General features: G+C 47.8%; 1 protein-coding gene across 1 annotated transcript in view; it reads left to right on the top strand.

Moving 5' to 3' along the window:
- Positions 1-27,386, top strand: part of EPHB1 (EPH receptor B1) — a 290,260-nt gene that overhangs the window by 135,439 nt on the left and 127,435 nt on the right. Inside the window, exon 4 of the mRNA XM_060149500.1 lies at positions 14,111-14,266. Coding sequence (XP_060005483.1) covers positions 14,111-14,266 — 156 coding nt within the window. The remainder of the gene's footprint in view (positions 1-14,110; positions 14,267-27,386) is intronic.

Genomic DNA, 27,386 nt, shown 5'->3' with positions numbered 1-27,386 from the left:
CACTGCCCAGAAGTCACATATGCTTCTGTTTACATCCCTAAATCTTAGCAATTCAAGCCGAGGCTCATGCATTATTAAACCTTGATGAGAATGTTCCATGTGGTGGGACAAATGTTGACTATAAAAAATGTAGAACATTAGCAAGGTGATAACACACTGCCTATAGTGAACACATTACAATTTTATAACAGAATAATATTAACAGCTACTTTTAATTGAGTAGTTAATACATGCCAGGAACTGCACCCAACATTTTATATTTATTATCTCATTCAATGATCAAAACAACTCTTATTAGATAGGGACAGTTATTCCATTTTTACAGATGAGGAAACCAAGGCTCAAAAAGATGACAGAACTTGCTTCCTATGGCTCTGGAGTAGTGGAGTCTGTAACTCAGAAGCTGGTATTCCTTCCCCATGAAGTTATGTTGGCATAGTTTGCATTTAACATGATATACACTAGTTTTTATTGGTTGCAAGGAAATTTATTTGATTTTAAAACATTCCAACCAATGAGTCAGGCAGGCTGTGTTCAATTCCTGGCTCCACCACTGACTGTGGAGCCTCAGACAAGCTGCTGATCTTGTTTGAGCCTCAGTTTCCTGATGTGCAAAATGGGAATAATTGTAGCATATGTCTCTTAGGGCTGTTATGAGTATGAAGTGAGGTCATGCTGAGCACCCGAGTACCTGGCCCTTGATAAGTGCTATTTAAATATTGATTGTTGTTATTATTAATAATATTGACACAATTTTGTAACCAATTTTAGCCAGTGGAGGTCAGCTTGGCAACCCACAGAACTTGCCTTCGAAGGCTCCTGAGGGTGGGAGGAGAGGGCCCAGCATTACGCCCCAACTGTGCTCTGCAGGAAAGGCTAGTCTCTCATTTAATAAGAGGCCTCTGCTGGCCTGACCCAAAGGCTGGCGGGGAGTGGGTGAGCAAGGAAAAGCAGGCCCCTTCCTCTGCAGTGGAGGGTTAGGGTAGTAGTCTCCTGTCCAGCTAGGCTCCTGTGAGCCCTTCAGCCCCAGACTTGTTTTGTTTGGGGAGGTACTCTCCCAAGCTGCCCAGGAGGGCCTGTGCCCGCTCTCCCCACTCCTTCCTCCTGGCTCTCCCGGAGGTCTGCACCTGCCGCTCCTTCCTTAGGCCCTCCCTCATGTGGTGTCTTCAGAGGGATGGTTCTCTTGGCCTCCCCTAGGTATGCACCAAGATCTAAGTGCTAAGTGCACCCTTCACACCTCTGATCTTTGCTGGAAGCTTCCCCCTCAATCATGTTTAACTGACAAATCTGAAGGCAGCCGGTGATGCTAATGTATATCCAGGAACTGCAAATAGGGAGGACGCAGAGCACTTTGGAAATTACCTCTCAGCACCTGGGAATAAATGGTCACTCGAGAGACTACAACTCTTCAACCCTTTTCTGCCCTTCCTGCAGCAGGAGCCCTCTCCCAACTGCTCTGATTTACAACAGCTGCTGGGCCACTCACACGGCCTCCAGGGGTCCAGTGCCTTGGGCGGCCCTGCTCAGCTGCGCCCAAGGATGGCATCCTCTCTATTCCAGAATCCATGAGCCCTGTTTCCCTGTTCAGATTTGGTGAGGTTCCTGAGCAAAGTCATGGGTCAGACAAAACATATTCCTCCAACTTTGTCGTCCTTCAGCCTTTTGGATAAATGTCATGTTCACTCCTACTTGGAGAATCTTTTGGGATGAGTATAACCTTATTATTTCAATACTGATTATTACTCACAGCTATTTCCTGTTTTTTGGAGTTGACACTGGGACTTGCTGAGTGGTACACCCACTGCCACTGCAGTTGAGGAGCTGAGACAGGGCCCAACACACCCTCCTGGCAGGGGACCCAACTGTTTCCTCTGTGACCTTGGACAGGCCCCTTTTCTCTGACACTCTGCAGGAAGGCCCATGCCACACTCTTTGTGCCACCAGGCCAGGCCAGGGCAGCATGAGGGAAGGATTCCTGTCCTTTATCTGTCAAGACAGCTCTGGTAATCCAGCTTGAGAATCTCAGCCTCAATGCTTTTGCTTTGTCATTACCAAAAAATAAAAATCATCTATTTTGCTCACTTATCCCACTTGAATGGTGTGTAATAGTGCCATAGATTGATGGTGTTTATGACTTTGTGACCTAGGGAGAAGCTGGAAATTCCACTGTGCCCATTTCTACTCCTGGATTTCTGTAAAGGTCACAGTGAAATTATTCTATCAAGTACACCGCAGAAGGGGAAAATCTTAATCTTATATTATACATATGCAGCACTTGACCTTCTCTTGAGATGTGGCACCTCTTAGCTACACTTACTTAAACATAATGCAGCTCTTCCCCGGATGCACACAGAGAGAATAATTAGGTGCCATGGCATTCCGGCTGGAGAGGAGTCTGTGCTGTGGGGCTGACCTCAAAGATGAAAAGGAAAAGGAGTCGAGGTAGGTAGGGACAGGGATGGAGTGAGCACCCCAGGGCTGCGGCGGGCTTGTCCTGATGAGGCAAGTGGAGCGGACTCTGTGGCTTTTTCTGGTTCCCCCACTGACTGTGCATCTCTGGCCAAGATATTCATTGCCTTCTCTGGTCGTTAGTTTCCCCATCATAGATCTGGGATGTGCCAGCTTTGATCTGTGGGTAGTGGCTGCCTGGGACATTGTGTTAAAGGTTCTAAGCTCTGGTCCGGGTTGAGTGGGAATGAGTGCCATGATTGATTAGTGATGTCTGTCATGGGCAGCGTTGAGGCTTGGTGATCATAGCTACATGGGCTAACCCTGTTCTAGGGTGTTTCTTAAGTCTTTTTCCAGCCTGACCGCATGTGATTTGTGGACTCACCAAAGCCCTGGGGTGAGGAAGCTTAGAAAAGGGGAAACAGTAACAACCTTCCCTGAGAGAAGAGTACTATTTGCCTTGTCAGATTTTGGAGCGGAAATGAGATTTGTGTGATGCATCCAAACACGGTTCTTTTTTTAGTATTTTTCACATCGGCTCTGTGAGAAGCGGAGAGACTAGGGGACAGCAGTGCTTTCTCTGGGTGTGATGACTCCCCAGACCTGGCTGTCTATGTGCGTGCAGGTGGCCGGCCCTGCCCCGGCCACAGGAAAGAGCGAGGAGCCCTGGGTGGCTTTTCGTCATTGTCTAGCCTTGAGAAATGCAGTAAGCAGTCACCTTTGTTTATCTTAAAGACTTGCTATAAACTATATTTTAAAGGGAATCCATCAAGGTCTGTGTCAGGGGAATACTTAAAAATAAGGCTTTTCTCAAAGGGTAAAATAAGCACTTCAGTTCGAAAATGTGGGAAGCAGCCTGACTGCCAGCATATGTCCCCTTGCCTGCTGCCCAGAGCTACCAGATTGACGGCGCTTTTAGAACGCTGGCAGCCGGGCTCTGACGTGGGTGGAGACAGGGCCTGGGGAGGGGACATGTGGGGATTCCCTGCCCTCCCCTTCCCCTGGCATAGCAGTGGGGGGTCTAGGCCCGGCAGCCCTGTGACCTAATGGGTCGGATCAAGATAGAGAACCTTGGGGCCCTTTGGAGTAGCCAAAGCGATCTGACCCTCACTTCCTCTTTGCTGAGTCCCAGGGTCCCCGGGAAGCATCTCTCTGGTGGTGGAGAAGGAAACGGGAAGCCCATATTCCCTTAAAGGAATCTGTCCTGCTGCTGGCAGGGTGCTTCTGCTCTCTTCTCAAGGACAGACCCCCTCCCGCCCTGTCCCCCCAGCATGGGTTCACCCACCTCCTTCACCACCTGGCTATGACATCAGCTCTTCTCCAGGAGGCTTTCCTCTGCCCCTGGAGCCCCACATCTAAAGAATTCCACCCTCCCTGGCCAACTGCTCCCTCTGGATTGAGGGCTCCTCCAGGCCCCCTTCCACTTCTGATTCCCTGCACATCTGCCCTCACTCCTCAACAATAGCCTTCTTCTTTCCCAAGGTAAAGAAAGTGACTCTCTTATATCGAACTCAGGGCACGTAGGAAATGTTCCCCAAATAAGACAAGTGTATAAAAGGGAAAGGGCTCTGCTGGGCTAAAGGTTAGGAAGCGGCTCCAAGGCTGTCCAGGTGGCCCGCTGGGAAGGCGCGCTGGTAGCACTGCACCTTCAAGGTCCAGTGACCTCAAGTAGATGTCGGGGGTGGGTCTCAGCTAGAGGCCCCTCCCCTACCAAAGTCCCGAAGGGTTCCTGAGTCTGAAGGACCCTCCACGGTGGGTGGGCTCCTCCAGCCCCATTTGCAGGCTGGTGGGGAGGGGGCAGACTTGGGGAGCAGACCTAGCCAGTTCCCAGAGGAGCCGCCCCCCACCTTCCCTACTCTCCCCTCTCCTAATGTCACTCTCAACCCCCTCAAAGTCATCGGGACAGTGAACCCACTGCCAGGGTATAGGATTTTTAAAAGAGAGCTCCAGGAAGAGGAAAATGCCTGGCCCAAGTGGTTGAAGTGTGGAGGGAGGGCTTTCTGGCATTGGTAGGAAAGTAGGGGTACAAGCCAGACAAGAGGTCACCTGGCCCAGTGCCTGGCACCCAGTAGGGGCTCTGCTGAATGAATGAGTGATCCCCAGTAATCACCAGATCCTCTTCTTCTAAATGACTCTGGACTGTTCCCACTACCCTGGTGATTATCACTCTTTCTGGACTCCTGTGTCTCCCCCTAGCTGTCCCCACTCCTCTGCTCCCTTGTCTTCCCAGAAGCCAGTGTGATCTTTCAGACACAAAAATCTGATGAGTGTGTTTTCCCCATGTTAAACCCAACTGTGGCTTTCATGACCTAAGGATAAAGTCCAGGGGCTGCCATGAGCTCAGGTTACCTCTCCAGACTCAGCCTCCCCCTTGCCAACTGACCCCTGCCCAGCCCACGAACAACTGTCTGCCTGAGCCCGTGGCACTCACACTACACGTTGATCGATCATGGAAACGCTGCTCTCAGTTTATTGACTGAGTCGTACTTTTTCTCCAGGGCCTTTGCACATGCTTCTCTCTCCACGTGGAGGGTTCTCTGTTTCCCCTCACTCACCCACCTTACCTCTGACAACCCATATGGCCCCTATTCATTCTGTATGACTTGACTTAGACCTCACTTGCCCAAGACGCTCCCAGACTCAGAGAGGTCCCTGAGCCGGCCTCCTACACTGATTACCTCTGTTGGAATTTCCAGTTTAGAGTCTGTCTTCCTCCACTAGGATGTCAGCTCCATGGGGGAGAGCTCTTTGCGTGTTTCATCCATTGGTGGATCCCAGTGCCGAGCACAGCTCCAAGTTAACATTAAGTGGCCAATTTAAATACTTTAAAATGAATAATTGATGAAAACATTCAGCCTGGCTCCTTGCGGGAAACGCCCAGCTGCTATTTACTGAGGAGATGCTACATTCCAGAAAGTTTGCACTGACCTTCACAAAGCAATAAGAAGGAAGTTACCCTAGTACCCCTTTTTACAGAGGAGGTGGCTGAGGTTGAGGGTTAAGTAACTTTCATAAGATCACATAACCAGTAAGTGGCAGTTTTCACGGACACCAAGGCCAGGATGTTTCCTCTCTACCTGGAGGTCTAGAGCAGCGGTTCTCAAACTGGAGCTGCATCAGAATCCCCTGGAGGGCTTGCAGACACTCAGATTTCTGGGCCTCACCCCAGAGTTTCTGGTTCAGTAGGTTTGGAGTGGGGTCTCAGATTCTGAGTTTCTACAACTTCCCAGGTGATGCTGCTTCTGCTGTCGGTCTGGAGACCACAGTTTGAGAATCTCTCGCGTAGGTCACAGAAAACCTCTGGGTTTGCTTTATGCTACCCCACTACCCAACCACACTGACCTTGGGCCAGGATTGCAGGATGCAGCCCTGAATTCCCTGCTGAGAGGCTCTGATGCCCAGCCCAGCCTCCCTCCCTGAACCTGGCCTTGGCTGTGCTGTGCCCGGCTGTTCCCTAGGGACAGGCGCCATCAGGACTTAAGGGCCTGCCCCTCCCCCTTGGGACACTGCCCTTCTGTTTGTCGTGTTTCAGTCCTGACCAGTGATCTCCCCATTCCACCAAGGCTAAGTGCCCCGACCCTGACCCCACGTCTTTAACAACTTCCATGCTGATTGATGCATGCTAGGCTCGCTGCTGCTGCTGCCGGAGCAGCTTAATAGCACGGGAAGTTACAGTCTCGTCTGTGTCAAGGTGCCTGCAGCATTCGTCAATTTCAGCAAGCGTCACCAAGAGTGATACGAGTGTATGACACAGCTAAGTGTTCCCTCTGCGCAGGCCATTACAGCTGGAGGTGGGCCCATGGAGACAGGGACTGGAGACCAATTTGACCTCGTGTGTGCAGGTTGACATAGACACGAGTGCCGCAGGTCACCTCCTGCTGTGGCCCCTTGAATGCTGTGTGTGCCTGGCAGTCTCTACTGCCAGGTTCCCTCTCCCTACAGGTTCCCTCTCCCTACGGGCAAGTGCGGGTCCTGTTCTCTCTGATGCTTGGGGCACTCTTTTCCCTTGGCCTCACCCTCCCATTTCTGCATCAACTTTTACCTGTCCTTCAAGGCCTGTGCATGTGCCACCATCTCCAGGCAGCTTTCCCAGCTCTCCTTTACTTTCCCCTTCCTCCAAAGACCTTTGGCACAGGGCACCTCCGCCTCTGGTGTAGAGCTTTCCTCGGTAAGCAGCCCACTCTGACCTGCCCTGCTCATCTCAGCTCCTTGGAGTTGGAGGTTGCCGTCCATACTTTTGTGTCCTCGGCCAAATTTAAAAATGTAGTGATTGAGATTTTCTTTGATTACTCGAGTCCTGTGTATACAACGCAAAACACTGGGAAATTATGGAAAAGCACAAAATCATCACCATTGCTACCACTCCCAGTTTTTATTTTACTGCTTATGGTTTATATATATATATATGTTTGCATATATATGTATATGCTTGTGTGTATATGCTTGTATAACGATGTTCATACTCTATAGTTTAAAATGACTTAAAAAATATTTTTCCATGACATAATTTAATGACTGTGTAGTATCACACTATACAGATGTTCCATAATTTATTTAGTGAATACCCTATTATTTGACTTTTAAGTTCTTCTTTTTTTCCTTCCTTCCTTTCTTCTGCATTATAAATAGCAGTGGTGTAAGCATCCATTAACATAAATCTTTTTCCACATCTCCTTGCTTTTTCTTCAGAAGTAGAATTGTTGGATCAAAACTCTGGACATTTTGAAGGTCTTAATGGAGAAAAGTTTTAAGAATCCACACTTTGTAGGAGAGTGCCAGTCACCTCTTACCCTGTAATGTTAAGATCTTGTCATTATTGTTGTTGTTATTATTTTTTTAATCACAGCTTTTATCTTTGGGTCTTATCACAGCAGGCCTTCAGTGAACTTACAGTTCAACCAGCCGCAGAATGCATGTGCCTACGTGTAAGGCCTGTGCTCAGTACCAGGGAGAGGACAATACAAAGATGGCGACACCTAGCATCAGCCTTCAGAGAACTTTCAATCTAGTGCAGTAGTTGGAGTGCTGGCTGGCTGGCTGGCTGGATGCCTGGGAACTACTTCTGTGCTAGTGGTTTTCTCAACACATTGCCCTGACTATAAGGGGAAATGGAGGTTCCACCAGATCCTGGGTCCCACTGGGATGGCCTGGGGTTCTTCAGGGAGACCCATTTCTGGGAAACGCAAAGACTGTTTATAAGCATAGACAAGGAACCCTGGCACACAGCCTTCCCTGGAGCTTCACACCTGGAGTTCCAGAGTCAAGAACCCCTGGGGTCAGCCCCCATAATGTGAAGATGAGGGAGGCATTGAGCTGCAGGTGTGACTCTAAATACTGTACGGGGCTCAATTAGAGGCCACAAGACCTGTGAGTAGAGCCGTGCAGAGCTGTGCGCATGCTCTGCAGGAAGCTCTTGTCCCCATCCCCTGCCCCACCCGCCACGCCCATCCCAGGGATCTCAGCATCTGCCCAGAACGGCTGGCTCTTTGCTTGTCTTCCAGAGCAGCAGCAGAGCCTTGAGACCAAGGGGAGCTTGAGAGGCAGTGAGCTCAGGGCTGTTTATCTCTTTCTCCCCCACCAGGAACGCGAGCCTTGCCCCTCTCACTGTCACCTCTCGAGGCAGGCACACCGCCCGAGCCAGCTGCTAGGCTGCACCTGCCTTGAGAAAAAGGCACCCGGTTCTTAAGCAGGGGATGAATATTCATTGGCATGAACCTTTGCAAACTCATTTGGGGAAAAAAAAATTAGATCAGGAGCAGTAATCAGATTATTAAAAAGAAAAAGCAAGGCCAGAAGACAGCGGTGGAGGGAAGCATCACATTTAAAATGCAAGGAGAGACTTCCTTCCTGCAGAGAAGCTGGGACCCACCCCTGGACCATGCACCGGGAATAGTTAAGCTCTCCTGCATTCCTGCTGCATAAAAATGTTGTTTTGCGAGGCTTCTGTGGAGGGGGCAGGGGCAGAGGCAGTGTGCACCCTCCACGTACAAAAATTATAAAATAATGTTATGAGGTTTTCATTTTATCTTCCTTGGATATCAGGAAAAATTGTGAGAGCTAAAGAGGCTCTGGCGAGTGCTGAGTGACAGGTTAAAGGGCTCCAATAAAGATTAGATGGTCCACTATCTCCTGAGGAAATTGCATAAAAGTGGTTATTCCCTCTTGCTTCTATTAATTTCCTCTTCCTGGCTGCTTGGAAATGCTTCATAACCTGATGTTGCAGATGGGGACGAGAGGTGCTTTCCATTATCTCAATCACTGCACTGTTTATGAGACACTTAATCTGTTTCTTTATAAAGTAATAGTACTGTAGGTGATGGATTTAGTGTCACTGGAAGGCTGTGTGCAGGGATGTCAGGGGACGGGGTTCTCAAGAGCACCGTAAACACTAGGTAATTTGTTACATCTCAAGACTCTGAGAAGTTGGGTGGGCGTTTCAAGGTGATCTTCTGGATATCAGCTGGAGGTCACGCATACCAGTCCCTTCTTGCTTGAAGGGGGAGGGAAGAGCTGCATGTTTTGCTTGGGGAATGGAAAATGCACACATGCTTAGGGACCTCACGTCTTATCTCTTCCTCTCCGCCAAAGTCAGAGGCGGGGAAAGAGGTGTGTATGTGGGGTGCCACCTAAAAGCTGCATCTATCACCTTGTCAGAACTGTGATCCCCTACAATGGAGGGAAGTCAACCCGCTTTTCTTAAGGAAACGAAGCCATCCGGGCTGCGCTGGTGTCAGAAATGTACAGCCCTCCAACTCACAGGTGTTCCATGGACAAAGGTCTTGTGGGAATACACAGCGACTCTTCCTTTCCCACCTACCTCCTGGAACAGTGATGAAACCCTCCTGGCTGAGATGGAGCTGAGCACTGTCTGACCTAATTCCCCTTCCTACCTCTCCTGTTCTTCCACCTCTTTCTTTCTAGCTTTGTCTTTGCCTCTCTTGAATCTCACCTCGTAGTCCCCACAAGAAAATGCTTTTTCTGGTTCTCGTCTCATAGCGATGGATCCTCCAAGTCAGCCACTTCCTGCCTGACGGGTCCCCCACCCCAACCCTGTGCACACATAAGCATAACACAGACGATGCTGTGTGGGAATCAGCCAGCGTTCCATCGTCTGCCTCCTTCCTCACCCCCCAAGGAAGGCGGGCACTTCCCAGGGTCTGTCCCTCACCCTCTGTGCTCTGCTCTTTTCCTCTAGCAAGGTGCCAAGCTCACCTAGATCTTTTGTAAAATTTAGTTGAATGAGAGGTTCATGACTGTAGTGACAATGCTGACCATAATTTTAAATCAAGAGAAAGGCAACCCCTGAGTTTTGAAATGATATTAAAGCAAGTAGCTGTGCTATCCACTTCGAAATTTCTTGACAGTGTGGATATGTGCTTGATTAGATGATCACAGTGTTTAATTGTTATTTTTTGAGCCTGCAGGCAGATGTGAGGTCTGCAGGCTGCTGGGGTCCCCACCATTCTCCGCTGTGTTACTCCCAACCACTTTATATATTCAGGTGATTTCTCTGGGCTGAGGTGATTGCTTTTACCTCCCTTGGTCTAAATATTCTTTGTTACACTCTACCCAGCAGCTCCACGTATCACCTCTAATTAAAGCTGCTTTTCCTCAAGGAGCAGCACAATTTTCTTATTTATTGTTCTATGTAAATTTGTAGTAAAATAACAATCTTATTCACTTCTATTTCTCATTAGTGGCGTCTGGTACAAGGTGAGTTAAAAAAGGCTTTGTGGACTAGCCTGGCACTTTAAGCATTATTTAAAACATTAATTCTATGAGAAAATATAGTCCAGGTGTGCTTACAACTTACAGTCCACTTTGTCACTCTCTCACTTTGTCACAGCTTCCCCTTCCCCCTCCCCATATCCTCAAGTCCATTCTCTAGTCGAGTCTGTTTCTTTATTCCCATCTTGCCCCTATGTTTTTCATGACCTTTTTTTTTTTTCTTAAATTCCATATATATGTGTGAGCATACGGTATTTGTTTTTCTCTTTCTGACTTACTTCACTCTGTATGACAGACTCTGGGTACATCCACCTCACTACAAATAACTCAATTTCGTTTCTTTTTATGGCTGAGTAATATTCCATTGTATATATGTGCCACAAAGCGAGAGAGTGGCATGGACATATATACACTACCAAACGTAAAATAGATAGCTAGTGGGAAGCAGCCGCATAGCACAGGGAGATCAGCTCGGTGCTTTGTGACCACCTAGAGGGGTGGGAAAGGGAGGGTGGGAGGGAGGGAGACACAAGAGGGAGGAGATATGGGAACATATGTATGTGTATAACTGATTCACTTTATTATAAAGCAGAAATTAAAACACCATTGTAAAGCAATTATACTCCAATAAAGATATTAAAAAAAAAGTTATAGGCCAAATGTTCAATAAATGAACCTAGGCATACTGTTTCTTTATAAATTAGGGAATGCCTACACATAGATTTTAATAAAATATTAACTTATGAAATGTGAATATTAATGTGTTTCATCCACTTTGTAATTATCGATCAAATATATTTTACAGATATAATGATCCTCCCATTATACAAAACAAAAATAATCTGTGCAGAAACACATTCTTCCATTTGGTTCTAGGATTTATTTGCCGACTTTGGGACTCTAAGTTTATATTCGAACCCTCAATTCTAAAAGTTTGTTGAAAGAAAACTTGTTTTTCAACAGGGACTGGATAAATGGAGGTAAAGAGGAATTAGCACTATTTAACACTTACTGCGCATAGGTAAATTTTCATATTTGAGTTTAATAAATTCTAATGACCTGTGGGAGTTGTTGTGAGAAGTGTTAAATTTCTTTTTTATGGATACTTTATACAGATGAGGAAGTGAGGATTACATAGCTTGCCAGTGATCACCCAGCTAGGATCCAGCAGAGCCAGGAATTGGACCCGGGACTGTTTGATCACTACCTGGTGCTCACTGCTCTGGGGAAGATGGAGTCATACCCCCTCCCAGGGCCTTTCACCCTAACCCTTCTCTGAGCTTCTCTCTCTTAAAGCTCAGCTTGGCCTCCCTCTCCTTCATTTCCTCCCTCTGTGGCTGTCAGAGTCTAGAGCCACCCAGTTCTTCCTTCCTTCATCAGAAATCTCAGAGGAAGACACTTTCTAAATCCCTCTGCTACTTGTGGACATCAGGATGGTTGTTTATGCTGTTAACTTATTAAATGTAAAGCAAGGAGGCTTTTAAATGCTGGAAAGAAAGTGAAAACACCTTGTGTCTCTTGGATTGATACATTAAGAAAATTACATGTGGCAGGGCTCCAGTGAATGCATGAGTCTCCACATTCCTCTCCCCCACTTTCCAGGGAAAGAGCTTCCACTGGGTTTGGGCAGCACAGGCCTGGGATTTCTCTGTGTTCTCCAGCTCCAGAACTGAATGGGGTGCAGAAACGCTGGGAGATTTACAATAGAAAGGGCCAAGTGCTTCTCATGGGTGATAAGGAAGAGATGTAGAAAGAAGAAAGGGAGAGAGGAGGAAAGAAATAGGGGGAGAGACTTTACTGAGTGAGCTTGGAAAGATAGATGAGCGAGCCAATTTCTAGGATACTAGGTGTACCATTCAGAGTTTTCCTTTTGATGTTTTATTTGTTGAGCCTTTCGTAGAGATTGAATTTTTTTTTTCTTTCTACTAAGAAGTTTATTTGAATGTACTGAGATGGGTAGCAAGTGGCCCATTTTTACATGTGTTACAACAGAAATCCTTAAGAACCTTATTGTAGCGCCTAGACAACATTTACCCCAGTACGTTCCATGGAACTTGAATCCCAGGAGATGCTCTACAGTATAGGGCTTCTTGGTGAGAAAACACAGCATTCTGTATCCCATTTGGGGAAATTCTGAAAAATTCTGTAATAAAAGATGAGATGAACTTTTTAAACCCACAGATTCAAAATATCTGACCACAGACCCCTTTTGTAAGTAACAGGTGTTAACAATCCTAAGGACATGGACTCCGTTGAACACTCTTGGGTTATGCCATTCCAGGACATTCCATTTCAGAAATTCCCTCCCATTCAAGATGAGCTTCTGCCCCGGGGCACTTCCAGAGTGACTGAAACCCTATACCTCACGTCAAGTGAGCAAAGGAGTGAGAAAACTTACCCAGCATAGGAAACGGTTCTTCTTTCTTGTCTTGGTAGAAAAGCTGTGGATATTATTCACATAGTTTATATGTATATCATCGCTATTACTTCTCCCACTGTGTGATTCTGGGCAACTCTTTTAACCTTTCAGTGTCCCAAAATGGAGCTAATCATAGCTACCCCATAGAAGAATGCATGCAAAGCACTTAACAAGAATGTTAACAGATGGTGGCTACTGCTCCTGTTAAAGAATACTCTGCACTTTCCAGGAGGGAACAGTATATTTGGGAAGATGAGCTTTGTATAAGTAGAAATCTTTATAATGGTACGTCTACTATGGCAACGATCACATTGTATTGCAACTGCATGACCTCACTGGATCAAGAACTCCTTGAGGGCAGGCTCTGTTCTCAAAATTCCCTGGATCAGGTTCTCAGCAGGGTCACAGTAAATGTCTGTTGAATGAATTAGTGAAGTATGTAAGAAAGCCAAATGAGTTGACCATGAAATTAGTTTTACCTGGTATCAAAGGAGGATAAGCCAGAGCAGGTTTCTTGGGGACCAGAAGAGTCAGGAGCTGAGATAGTGAGGAAGGGCCTCAGGGAAGCAGGGCAGGCAGGGACAATTTTCTGTGGAATCAGCAAGGCAGAGACCAGATGTCTGGAGTCAAAGGTCTCTGTAGATGAGGCATGGTAAAAGCTTGAGGGATGGCCTAGAGCCAGACATTTTGGGGCATGGCTCTTCACAGGCTGACCCATGGAGCAAGGAGAATAAGTGCCTCATATCTGAGAAAAGCTCCAGTGGGCATCGGGCTATACCAGGTGTTCCCAATCTTCCCCACTGACATGTACATGATAGATGACACCAAGTGCATGACACATTCCCTGGTGCACTGCCTACAAAGGCATCCTGCTTTGCCCCCCCCCAAGCATTTCAAAATGCAATTAAGGGAGAATGTTGTTGTTAAGCCAGTAACCTTGAAATCACTTTAATTTCTTCTTAAAGAATCACTCATGAATTTCAGCCCTTTACCACCATTCATAATAAGTGTTAACAGAGCTCACAGTTTCCCTCATGTGTGTTGAAACATGGGATTTAAGAACCATGTGTCCAGTTCATTGTCAACCAGGACCTCTTCCCATCTGAGGCCCAGGTGAAATTTCTTCACTGAGTGAATCAGGTTAAGGCCATGACTGTTAACAGGTGGAAGAGGGAGGGAATAACCATTTATAGAGCACTTATGCCTCAGACACTGTGCTACACATTAAATCATTTTCTCAATTAAATCTCTTGACGCACCTGAAAGGGAAGAATCATTATTCATATTGTTCAAGTGAGAGAAGCCATTGGTACCAGGAAGGTATATTTCACTAAGGATGTTTGAAGACTTGGAAGTGTTAAGTAGGGGTTGCCTCTATCCGAAATGCTCACTTTGTGCAAGGGGGTATCTCAATGTCCTTTTTAAGGTGACAGAATGTTTCATTTTCCAGTTCCAGGGAAGGATCTCTGACTGCCACTCTTCCATTAATTCTAAGATGGTCTCTTTGTGTTACAGCCTGCCCTGCTGGGATGTTCAAGGCCAACCAGGAAGCTGAGGGCTGCTCCCACTGTCCCTCCAACAGCAGATCCCCTTCAGAGGCATCTCCCATCTGCACCTGCCGGACTGGCTATTACCGGGCTGATTTTGACCCCCCAGAAGTGGCATGCACTAGTAAGTATCTAGCAGGGGCTCTGGGGTGGGGAGTTTGGTTGTCTGATAGTGCAAGTGGTGGACCTAGGGCAGGGAAGACTTAAGACAGCATCCTCCAATTGCATAGTACAAAGCGGAGACGTTGGCTGTGGTGCTGAAACGGACAGCTCCTCGCTGGGCAAGCAGCGCCCCTCTTTCAGTAGTACCGGGTCAAGACTTTTTTCTTGGCCCCGTCCTCTCAGATGGGAGGGCCTTCCCCCCACCCAAAGAAGACAACTTATGCCCACCAGATGGTTAAAAAATGTCAACTGGACAGTTCTTTTGAGTGCAAACTCAAGATGCACCAGGATGTTCTAACAATTCCTAGTAACTCTTCCAGTCACCTCCTCCAAGAAGCCCCCTTGGTCTTGACAGATGAGAATATCCTCTCTTTTCACTGGGCTTCCTGTATCTCTGTGACCAGGCTCCCTCAAAACTCTCCTGATTTCATTAGTTGTCCAATCATTCTGCACTTGCCTTCTTGGTTACCCAATGAAGGTCCTTGTGTGTCAGCTCCATGTATTCATCTCCCTGTGTCCCTTCCAGTGCCTAGTGTGGTGCATCCATGCCTCTGTCAAATGACAAGACCAGAGTCCTGGCCTGTGTGCACTGAGGCAGAACTTCTACGGGCTGGGTCCAGAGCGTGAGCTCCACCACTCTCCCACTCTCTGCTGTAGAGGGAAGAGCAGTCATCCTGCCCAAAGTTGAGGCAGCAACTCCACTCCCTGGGGAGGGATGGATGAGAGGAGAATTTCCTCACAATCTTCTCCCATATGATCCACAATCGTGGGGAGTCAGGAAGCACTACTCTCCCTGCACAACACTTTCAAGAACTTGTTCCTCCTCTCCTAAGTGTAGCAGCCCTGAAATAGGGACGCTTTTTCTTCTCAGTATTCTTGTTGCGTTCAGAAGTCAGTGCTCCAGGTTAATCTCTAATTATGCTAGAACTTTCTTCTGGGTTGGATGCTGTTGCCTGGATCCCTCTGAGCAAGAACCTTCCCTTCGCCTCCTCTGACCAAACTCCTTCCGCCCACCCCCAGCATAGAAAGGCACAGACAGAGCATTTCATGCCTATTTGCAGTTTGATGAACAGAAAAGATATGACTGAGCTCCAAGTAGAATAATTTCTTAATTCTGGCCTTGCAGTTTACATAATCTTGGCTGGATAAAAAAGAAGAATGAAAGTGTCTTCTAGATCAAGGTCTTAAGGTCAATCAATGCTTATAGATTTGAACTGAGGAAAAGCGCATCCTCTTATAAACTGATTTTCCCCCAGACCTCCCTGGGTTGGTATGAACAAAAATGATTCCATTTCTGCTGACTGGAGTCCCTGTCTTTCTGTTGTGTTATCCCGTCTACTGATTTCGGAGGTTCCCCTGTGTGTCTCTGTAGGCTTGAGAAACATTGTTTAATGTACTTCTTTAGAAGCCACTTAAGGATGCTGAATCTCTGCTGCCTGGATGTCCAGACCAAGGACCAGTCCCCATGATTGCCAAAGCCCAGGTCTCACATCTTCCCTTCTGGAAACATTCCCCTCCACTCTGCTCATGGACCCTCTCTGATTGGCCAGGCTCCTTCTGCAGATAAATTCATGCAAATAAAATTCTGGGCCCCCAGCTTCCCACCTAGGGAAGTTCAGCAGACACACCCTGTAAACGCATCCAGCCCCTGGACAAGGTCACCTAGAGAGAAGGTAGACCAATAACCAGAGGCAGAATACTGACGTGGAGCTCCTTGCTATACAACGCCTCTCCCATCTACCTCTCACCTGACATCTCCCATCTACCTTCTATTACCTGACTTGATGTGCTTGAACCAACAGGACTTATTCCTGGTATAAACAGGAACATCCCAGAGCCTTCACTCTGCACATTGCAGACCCTTCCTCTGTGCTGCTTACCCATATTCTGAGTCCAGCTCATTAAAATCAGACCTCCCAGGCTTTTCTCTCCTGTCCTGGCCCAGCCAACTCTGAGTTAGGGACACCTTCCCACCCACTATGTCCCACCAAAATCTCCACATCTTTCCCAGAGTGGGGGTGAATGCTGGACATGCCTGGGGGTGTCATCACATGCTGTACACAGCCCTGTGCTCTTTTCCCCCCAAAGGAGAGCTCTAGGGTCAGACCAGAAATCACCAAATCAGAGCCACACTTGCCTGTGAAGTTCAGGCCAAGAGGTGCTCAGGGACACATTGTCTGGCTCCCTGCCCTGGCCAGCAGGGGCCAGTACTGGGTGAGAGGACACAGAGGCCAGGCTGGGCAGCAGCACAATGCTAGGCAAAACAAGTGTAAACAAACCTATTACTTTATTGAGACTCATTATATATTTGATTTATTGTGTGGGAAGTACTGTATGAAAAAGTCAATTTGTTGGCTTTTATAATCTCATTAGGCTTTCCTTTTAAAGCATTCTATTTGGAGGTGCCATCTGTTCTCTTAAAAAGGCATCACACATCACCACAGTAAATAATTTTTCAGATACAAGGAGCATATCTGGAGCTCTGGAGGTCAGGCACAGCCCTGCACCATGGCCTGGGGCCCAGTTGGTTCTGCAGGTGGAGCAAGGTGGCCAGCATGGGCCCAGCCATCTGACAGAGGGTGGGAGGGGGAGCAGAAAGGGCCCAGGTGCTTGCTCACATTGCAAGTGCATCCCTCTCTCCATCCAAGCAGGAGACGGTGATGGCCCGGTCGGACACTGGGAGGACCCAGGCAAAGGTCTGTTCTAAAATGTACAGGACAGCGGGCATCTACAGTGTTCAGGTCCCATGGGTGTCAGGGAAAGGGGACACAGTGTCAGAAGCTTCCGAGATCCTAGGCCTTAGGTGTCACCTGTTGCCACCATCTTTAAATGAGGTTGTATCAAGAGTCATTCACTGACAATATTGAAAAGGTTACAGAGAATCCTACGATTTAAAATGTACTCTTTTACAAGGCTAAAAATATCTATAGTGTGCTAAAAATGAATGTTTTTAATGAATCATGTTAATCTCATGAAATGAGCACATATATATCCATTGTATTTTTTTATTGTGTTCAAAGTGTTAATTTATTCTAAATTAATCTAAACATTTAGAATGCATGACAACTTTTGTAGCCCTGTGTGGACATTTCTTCATTTTCTTTTTAATCTCCTGGGAGAGCCTGTCATTTCCTTGACCTCTGAGAGGCTCTGGCATCCCTGTGTGTCCAGCCTTATCCTTGACAATGTTCATAGATTCAGCAGGGATTTGAGCACACCCCAAGCTAAGGTGTCAAAAGGGCTGTTGTGGGCTTCAAATGAAGTGAGACGAGGGGCCTTAGGGAACACGGAGAATGAGTCTGTGATGATGTATTTCTGCTGGTCTTGGACCCCCAGCTCCCTTCTTCTTCCTTCCTCATCCTCCTTGCACCTCTGCCAGGCCTGGCATTCTGGATCTGTTGCATCAGTATCTGGCCGACTGCCTCCTGGTACAGTCATGGCCCCATGTGCTCATGTTCAGGAGGAGGCCTTGTCTCTGACAGGCTATGGAGAGAGGGAAGGTAGTACCGGGAGGCTGATGTCAGGGTTTAGGGTGCACGCTGCATCATGTCAGGGCTGCCCTCAGAGACAGAGGGACAACCTAAGCCATGGATGGGATGAGGTGGGAGCTTGGGGGATGGCTAGAGGCAGGTCACAGGTGACCTCACCCCTCCCCGCTAGCAAAACCCTCTGAAAGAAGCCAGGCTACACAGAGTGGACAGTGGGGACCAGGTTTAATGAGGAGTTACCAAAGGGCCACTTACAGCAGGGGGCAGGGGGAGACGTCAAGGGGAAGGTGCAGCCCCACCCGCCAGAGGGGTTGCAGAGGTTGTAGGCTGGGGAGCTGAGACCCTGAAGGTTTTCTGAGCTTCAGCTGAGGAAGTTGCAGCTTTCCTCCTCCTGCTGTCTCCCTGGGCCACTGTGCAAGAGGCCCTGAGGTCCCCTGGGGAGTCCTGGCACCCCAAACAGCCCCAACTTTGAGTGGGTCCTGGGAAAGCGTATTGAATCATCGATTTGCACGTAGCACTGGGAAGGTAGGCTTGGCACTTCACAGACAAAAGTTTGAATCCTGACTCTGTCTCTTACCATCTCTGTGACCTTGAGCTAATGTCTTAACTTTTTTACATTCTGTCATTTTCTTCTCATGACCTCATAATAATGTATTCCTTTCTGGTTGTTATGAGGATTAAGCAAAATCATATTATGGAGTCTTTGGCGCAGTGCCTGGTGCATAGTAAACTCTCAGTCAGTGGTAGAACTTGCTTTGGTTATATCCCTGGAAAGTGTGAAGATTGCAGCAGATATGGAAGCTTCCAGCATGATAGGAGATCTAAAAATAAAAGTGACGTCCTTAGGGAGAGTACAGGTTTGACGCCAGCCCCACGTGTCACAGCAGAATCCATCGTGTGGCTCAGATCACAGTCACTATTCACCTTAGCCTGGAGATCCTGATGAAAACCAGCCAGAAGGTGACAGCCACTGGGAGCTGATGGGCTGTAGGAGGGGGGGGAGGTGCAGATAGAGCATCAGAGAACTGCAGACACTGCTGAGCCCTCTCCTCCACGACTGAGATGTGCTGAGAAGCTGGGCAGGAGTGGCCACTGAGGAGATGGGCTCTCAGTTCTCAGGGAGCAGGGGCTCAGTGACTCCTCAGGCTTAGACCCGCTTCTTTCACAGGAGGGTCTGATGGCCCTGGAAGCGTGACGGGCGGGACATCAGGAGAGAGGTGGCAGCCAGGAACATATGAGGAAGTGCATGACAATGTGAAACCAAGCACTGAAATGCATGTCTTCAGTTTTAAGTAATTTCTATTTACGGGAGGAAGAAATGGAAAGGAGGAATTTATGAAGCAGGTGAAAATAGATAATTATGCCTTATAAAATTGCTGTCTGTGAAAAACTATGCAAAAGGACTGGTGTAAAAATAATTACCTTGTTATGTTTCCAACCACAGAAACCCTTTTTTCTGCATCCACATGGGAGAAACTTTGACGGATCACAGAGACAAGCTAGTGCTTGTCTTGTTTCTTTATTTCTTCTTCAAATACAATGGGTTTCCCTCTGCAGTTTTGATTATAGAGGTGGAGTGAAAAGGGGCTCCAGAGATCATTGTCTTGTCCCCTGGCCCCGCCTGCCATCCCCTCCCATGGGGGGCACATTGGCGGCCAGCCCTTCAGGGTCCCCCAGAGACCACCCCTGACCTCCCTGCTGACTCAGAGAAGTGGCTGGGAAGCTAAGCAGCAAGGCAGGCACTTTGGGTGTGGATCCCAAAGGTGTGTGACCTGGGGCATGGGACGGCCTCTGTGAGCAGGGGCTTCTCATCGGCAGAATTGGGCATGATGGAACTCAAATTAGGAGGTCGTGGGAATTAAATGACAGGATGTCAGGCAAGCCCCAGGATGGAAACTCAGGTCTGTCTGCTTCCAATGCCACGACCTCATACACAGTTAGAGCTACAGTTTGGTAGCTCTTAGGAGCATGTTGTAGATGGTCATGGCAGGGATAGGGATTTGCTGTTACTCTCACTCTTGAATCTGTACCTCCCACAGAGAAGGATAAGAATCCAAGCTTCCCTCCCCCATCTCTGCCTACTCCCATTTCTCTCTTTTAAGCTCATGTTTCACCCTTTATGGGGCTGGCAGCTGTTTCCCTCTTTCATCCCAACTGCCCCAGGGCAGCAGGGTGGTCCCTATGATGCAGGGAACATACTCCTTGGATGGACTGCCCAGGAGTGTGGCACTGCCCAGACCCTGGTCTTTGCAGGCAGGGTGGGTGGAATGGAGAAGAGGGCCCAGAAGATGGAAAGAACCTTGGGATGACAGAGAAAGAAGGGAGTCCTCTGCAGCCAGGTCTCATGGCCTTTGTGGTGTTGTGAAAAGTCTGTAAGGACATCAGATCATAACCTCCTCCTGCCAGTCCTGGGTCCTGATGGCTTATGCTTGACAAGTTGGCCAGTGATGGTTTCCTTTGCAGCAGTGGTTTTTGGATGCAGTGCTTGGACGAACAGCCTCAGTGTCACCAGGGAACTTGGTGGGAATACAAATTCTCAGCCCCTCCCTAGACCTCCTGGATGACATACTCTGGGGATGGGGAGTGGGGAGGGGAGGGGGCAGAGATCTGAGTTTTAACAAAACCTCCAGATGATTCTGAAGCTCGCTAAAGTTTGAGAACGTTGCTTTAGAATTAGGTCATATTTCTCTGTCCTTTGCCTTATGACTCCTGGGGAGAAAGGCTATTGAGTGAATTCCTGCAGACTGGGACCACAGGCCTGCCCCTCCCCGTCAATGTCTTGTGTAGCAGGCTGGAGAGACAGAGAGAGAGAGACAGAGAGAGAGATGGAGAGAGAGAGAGAGAGAGAGAGAGAGAGAGAGGCTATGAATACATGCCTGAGGACTAAGAGAAGAAGGGTATGTTGTGATGTGAGTGTGTGTCTGTGTTTGAGTGTTTCAGGGAGGCTCTCACTAGTTCTCAGAACCACCCATCTTCTCTGGCCCAGTTTACATTTCATTCTCAGTCTTGGGTGGTGGCAGCAGTGGTGGGAGAGACAGTGGAGACCATAGAGCACGACCTGGCTGGAGTGGGCTCAGGGAGAGCTGAGGGGGAAACTAAAGCAGAAGCAAAGTGACTGGTGGGGACCGTTGTCCTGAGCTCAGATGGAGGATCAGGTGGGCAGGGTGATGGGTGATGGGCCTCACCCCTCAGGTGACCTCTGGGGGCCACTGCTTCAGGGAGGGGCCCTTCAGTCCAGTAGGGCAGGAAGGTCCCCCAAGGCGACAAACACTCCACAGGACACAGGAATCCAGTGTTATAAATTGAGGACTGTTTGCTCGTTAGTCTACATGCCTTCACATTAGGGATGATTTTAAATACTTTTCAAAACCCTGAAAAGGTAAGTGCTTTTCAAAAGCACTTACCTCCTCATCTAGGAGTTGCAACCTATTAAAAGAGGGCTGCTTTAGTCAAGGTTAGTTTCACTCATTCATTGCTGATCAGGGTTTTAGTAAAACGTCCACCATGTGCCCCTTTCTATAGGCAAAGGTGCTGCTTGATTTTACCCTGGTTTGTGATCCACACTGCATATAAAAATACATCATTTGTGTTTTTGAGGGGGAGGTAATCTGTGTGTTCCTTGAGATGAAATTCCAACAGGGGTCACAGATAAGCAAGAGTCATAGGGTAAGCTGCTTCTCGGAGCGCCTGGATCTGGGTAGTGTATACATGTAGATGCAGAATTGAGGGAGTGTGACAGCAATCTGAAAGCTATTTAGAACTGTCAGTGCTGTTTCAAGAAGGGTCAGCATTACCTGTGTACATGGACTTTCACACTTCTATCATCTACAATTTCTTTTCACAGTTGTTGGACCCAAGTGGGTGTAACTCTTAGGAGGCATCATATAGCTCTAAGTTTTAAGCTAATAGCCGGGCACAGGCTCCGCTGTTTCTGCTTCAGCATTTCCTCTTAAGAGCATTTCATCTAATGGGCATTTGGAGTCACAGATTATTAACACTCTGAGCAGCCTTCTAGGCCCTGCCACCCAAACCCCTCCCGAGTGCCAGCCTTGTCTCTCCAACAACCCTGAGAGGTAGTCGTTCCATTTTTAGTTTTCTGAATATTTGTGATGACGGACAGCTGATATATTTTGCAGGGCAGCTCCACTCCACTGTTAGGCAGCCATCACCCATCACTGTAAGAGAGATTTTCTGGACCTTGGATCAGGCACTGCCTTCCTCCCAGCCTCACCACTGGTCCACCATTGAGGACCAAAGTCCTGCAGGTGGAACCAGTGGTTCCAGTGCTTATGAAGAATTTCCTTATCCTTCCTTAATCACCTACTGTAGGCAAAGCATTGGTTAAGTTATCTACTCCCCAACACGTATGATCTCCTGAACCCCAGTGTCCTGGCAGCCTTTTCTGAATCTCTCATTTATCAATACAACTCTTAAAACATGGCAGCCAGATTGAAACATGTGATCCTCGCTCCCGAAAATCCAGTGGAAACTTGGTGGATTTTCTCCTGTGACTGGGATACCGGTGATTGTTCACTTTGGTTGCAGCCTCTCGCATCGTGGGCTCCGACCGTACTTTTTGACCACTGAACATTCAAAGTTTTTGTTTGTCCCTTTAGGAAATGCTGCCCATTTGGGTCTCCCCTTTTCTGCACTTACACATGTAACTTCAGACATTTTGCCTTGTGGATTTGGGCACCATGCTCTTTCAAGTGTAGACCATTTTGAAAACTGATTTCAATGGACAAGTATTAACATAATTGTTAGGAGTGTGCGCTCTGGTGTCTGGGTTCAAACACTGCTCTGACGTTTGCCAGCTGTGTGATGAGGGGCAAGTGACAGGGCTATGTGTCTCTACTTTCTCATTCAAAAAGTGGGTATAGTATTAGTGTCTGCCTCACTGTGTCGTCAAGGGTCTAAATGGAGTAATGCTATTTAGAACAGTGTTTGGCATTGTTCAAACAGGAAGCATTCAATGAAAGTAAGATATTTTATTTTACTACTATTATTGGAGTTGCTTACCCTACTTTTGTGCTATTTTCAAAGCAGCTAAAATCCAAGCGCTGGAATTAACATTTTGCTAACATTTCTTCCTTCAGTACACAAGTATCTGTGTACTTTTTTCAGTTTCCATTCTTAAAACCTAGGTATACTCTTTATATTCTTTTTCTCTAAAGGCTCATACATTTTAAAAAGAAACAGTGCCATGTGGCCATATTTAGAGACCCATGCTGGTTTTTGTCATTGTTTCCTCGAGGCTCACCATGCACTGATTTAACTATGAAGTTTCAGAAGTAGGAGGGGATTGAGGTAAAATTTATTTATTTAATCCACTTTCTTCTCTATTTTGAAAATCGGAACAAAACTGTCTACCCCATGGCTCTAGGACCCTCTGTTGTCCTGAATGTTCCTTGCTGGCCTTCAGGCAATGGCTCTGATGTCCAATTTGCAGGCTCTGATCCCAGGTGGGGCTGGTCTCGGAGGGATGCTGGAATTTGATGGCAGCTGCATCTCAGGGTCCTTAAATCTTCTCTGCTCCAATTCTCCTCCTCAAAGGAGGAGACAGTCGGAGGCAGGTGGCTGTGCAACCTCTGTGTTCTGCCAGCATCTTACCTCATCCCCAGGAAAGGAGACGCACGCTCTGAATATTCTATTCAGATCTATTCAGGTGTAGGGCTTTCTCTGTCCACTGGACTGGAAGCTGTCGACATGCTGATCTGATTTTTTATCCCCTCTGTGGCCTTACGTGGTAGGTGCCCAACATAGCCAGGTGGTAAGAGCCCTGCTCTTGGGATCAGGTAGACCAGACTGGACTCTTGGCTCCTTTGCCATGGTTACTTAACCTCTCTGAACCTCTGTTCTTTTCCATAAAATGAGGATACTGTTTATTATTGTGCCAAGTTGTGATTATGTATATACCTAACTCAGTGTCAGACGTATGGTAAGGGCTCAAAAATTGTCTTTGTTTTGGTTGTTATGAATAAGGTTTGAGTCAAATCTGAATTGCACGGTCCAAAATAAGAACAGAAAAAAAAGTGTGGGGAAAATGGGCATTTTAGGGCAGTTGCTTCTGGAGAGTCATCCTAGGTTGGCAGGAATCTTACACCATCACCCCTATCTCCACCCCATCACGATGTGATCACAGATCTGTGTGTTACGTGTGCAGACCACCTTGGTCCCCAGCTCCTCATAGGTGGTCCCCAGCTGTGACTAAGGTCCTGGTTCCCCAAGTCCGCCTTCTTCCATCCATGTAACCCAGAATCAGATCCTGATCCAGTTCTGACACCAGAGGCCAAGCCCAAGTCCCATGGGGAGGGGGTCAGGTCTGGGACTCCCTCCTAGACCTCCAACCAGTTTCTTCTTTGCAATCACCTTTCAAAGTCACCACTGCCAATCAGTCCTGGAACCGATATGGACCCACTGCACCCCTCTGTTACTGATCATTGACCCTGTCCAGGGAACGAGTTCAGAACCTACCCTCAAACTACATTACACTGGGTGGAATCACTGGCTCCACCCCTGTTTTCATTCTCTGGACCTCCAGCTGCCATATTGGAAACGTGGCACTAGCCAACCCTTTCCCAGACCAGGACTGTGATCTTCTGTATGCCCCAGTTGGCTAAAACATGTGAATGCAGCAAGGCAGTTAGAGCCAGAGACCCACAGATGTCCCTGATGGCTTCACTTGGGTGTGACAAAGACCAAGAGCCCCAGGTATCTTTGACTCTCATCAGAGATTTAGAAGGAAGCCACTTTCAACTTAGTCTAAGGGTAGATTCTGAACACCGTCCAAGAGAGTGAAGCCCCCTGAGTGATTAGTGATCTACTCCCAACTGGAAGTGTACAAAGAGGTACTGGTGATGCCTTCTGAATTGTGCGGGAGGTTGGGTGAAGTGGAAAGAAATGAGTCTCATAGTCAGTGTTGGGCATGTCCATGCTGTCTGAATTATGTGTGGCATTGGACCAGGACAATAGCATTTTATTTTATTTATTTATTTATTTATTTTTCCGGTACGCGGGGCTCTCGCTGCTGTGGCCTCTCCTGTTGCAGAGCACAGGCTCCAGACGCGCAGGCTCAGTGGCCATGGCTCACGGGCCCAGCCGCTCCGCGGCATGTGTGTTCTTCCCAGACCGGGGCACGAACCCGTGTCCCCTGCATCGGCAGGCGGACTCTCAACCACTGCGCCACCAGGGAAGCCCCAGGACAATAGCATTTTAGAGTAATTTATTTTGAAACTCTGTGTTGGTCTTCTGAGAAACTTTCCACACAATTGACTGTAAAGTGTCCAGCTGGAGCCAGACAACTGAGAACTGTTATGACAGGGGGTTGGCTGTGGGCTTAAAGTCTCAACTCCCCAATGGGTAAAAGATCACGGATGACTTTGCAGAGAGAGAGCAGGCTGCAGTCTGAAGTCAACTGTGGAAGTCCCTCCAGCTTGTGCCAGAGACCACCTCTGCCCCACTCAATCAAGGTGCTCTGACCCTGAAACCACATTAAGAAGGGGGGCTTGTCTCAGGGGTTGATGGGTAGAGGGCCAGAAGCCACTTGGACACAGAGGTGGCTCTGTCCTCCCTCCCCATTCTGTAGAGAGAAGGTTGGGGCAATGGTAGTCTTGGTGTGTGTCTTCCTACCCGCCTCTCGTGACTGTGGGCTTAGACTTGCCAAGAGATGCCCAAGGTGGCCTTTTGAGCAGCCCCTCTGGGGCTCATCTCACAAGCTCTGTTCATCTTGGAAATGGCAATAAAGGAAGCTCCACATTGCAGTGTGAAGTGAGGCCAGCATGACAGCTGTGCAGTGAGATGCGCCTTGGTGCAGGCTGTCTCTGTTGGTGGGTGATTGGGGGCCGGGGGGGCAGGTGGGCCATGGAAAGCCATGGTCACCACCAAGCCCTAACAGTGCTCAGTGAGCAGAGATGGAGAGCAACTCTGTTACTCCAGAGAGGGTGCTGTTTGCTGGCCAGCACAGGGGAACTTGCTTATGAGGTGAGAATTCACTCTCCCTGTGAGCAAAGGGCAGGCTTTGTGCCAGTGCCTGTCAACTGTGGAAGGACAAGGGCTTCCTGGTCCTTCCAGGGCTGTAGGCAGCTCTGATGAGGTTAGCCATGCCCGTACCTGTACCCCCAGCATGGGGAAGGCTGTGCACCACCACGGCCTAGGGCAGAGGCCTCTTCCGAGTGAACCCCAAGTGCTGTGTGCCTGGTGCTCCCTGATACAGCCCACAACCAACTGGAACAGGAACATAAGCGCCTAACATAATAGCTGATGCTGATTAAGGCCCTGACATGGAGTTTCTCAGTTAACCTCACAGAATATAAGATAGCTACCTCTGTTATTCCTAATTTATAGATGAGAGAACTGAGGCCCGGCAGGGCTAGTACCCTAGCTCATACATTCGAGAGTGTCAGGGCCCGATTTCTGCCCAGAACTGACGGGTTCAGGGCTCCCTACCCGCAGTGCTGGACTGTATCCCTCAGGAAGGAGTACGGTTGCCTCTGAGCTGGCCCGACAGCACAGTAATGCTGATGTCTGCTTGAGACAGTGAAGGATTGCATTTCATTGGTCAAGATTCCTCATGTGATCTCTGTGGAAGTGGTTGGGAAATGTGTCTTCAGTGAGACTGGGGAAGAGAGGAGAGTTGGTGTGGTGGTGGAGGGGAGATGGCAGAGGGGGGAGCAGGGGGATGGGGGAAGGGAGGGGAAGAGCAACCTCTGCTGTGTTATACAGTTCCCCATAGGTGGGCATTTGGGCCAACACAGTGTTTCACTAATACGAACAATACTGCCATGAAAACGCTCAGACATACCTTGGGGGCACATAAGCCTGTATTTGTGGAGGAAATTCACCTAGAAATAGAATTGCTGGGTTACTGGGCACATACACTCAGAAAGCCAATCAATACCACCAAAGTGCTTCCCCAGAAGACTCGACCAAGTGACACGCCTACCAGTGGTGTACATCTTGCTTCCCCACTGGCAGGCCCAGCTGGATGTTATCAAGACTTCTGGCTTTTGCCAATTTGACTGACCTCCTAGTAATTTTGATGGTATTTCCCTCATTATAAATTAGTGTTTTTCATATATTGACCAATTTATTTTGTCTTCTGGGAATTGACTGTTCATAACATTTGCCCTTTTTCTATTTTTAAAAATTGATTTCTAGATGCCTATTCATTATATGTGACATCTTGCCCCCCAGCCCTGTACTTATTTTTAACTCAATTTATAAGTGTATTTGTTGGCATTATCGAGGTTTTTAATTTTTGAGCTCATACCTGACCATCTTTCTCTTTCTGGTTTCGAGGATTTGTGTCTTGACTTTTTGCCTGGGTTTTGTATATGTCCTCCCCACTCTAAGGTATAAAAACACTCTCCTATTTTATTTTAAATCTTTATATAGAGTTTATTTTTAGCCCCTTCCTCCATCTAAAATTTATTTTTGTGTAAGATGTGATATTGGTATTCTTATTTCTCTTATTAAAAATAACATCCCGGGGCTTCCCTGGTGGCGCAGTGGTTAAGAATCTGCCTGCCAATGCAGGGGACATGGGTTTGAGCCCTGGTCTGGGAAGATCCCACACGCCATGGAGTAACTAAGCCC

This window comes from Lagenorhynchus albirostris, chromosome 5, assembly GCF_949774975.1.
Source record: "Lagenorhynchus albirostris chromosome 5, mLagAlb1.1, whole genome shotgun sequence".
Lineage (NCBI taxonomy): Eukaryota > Metazoa > Chordata > Mammalia > Artiodactyla > Delphinidae > Lagenorhynchus > Lagenorhynchus albirostris.
Note: the sequence above shows the minus strand (reverse complement) of the source record. Positions and strands in the feature narration are given on the sequence as shown.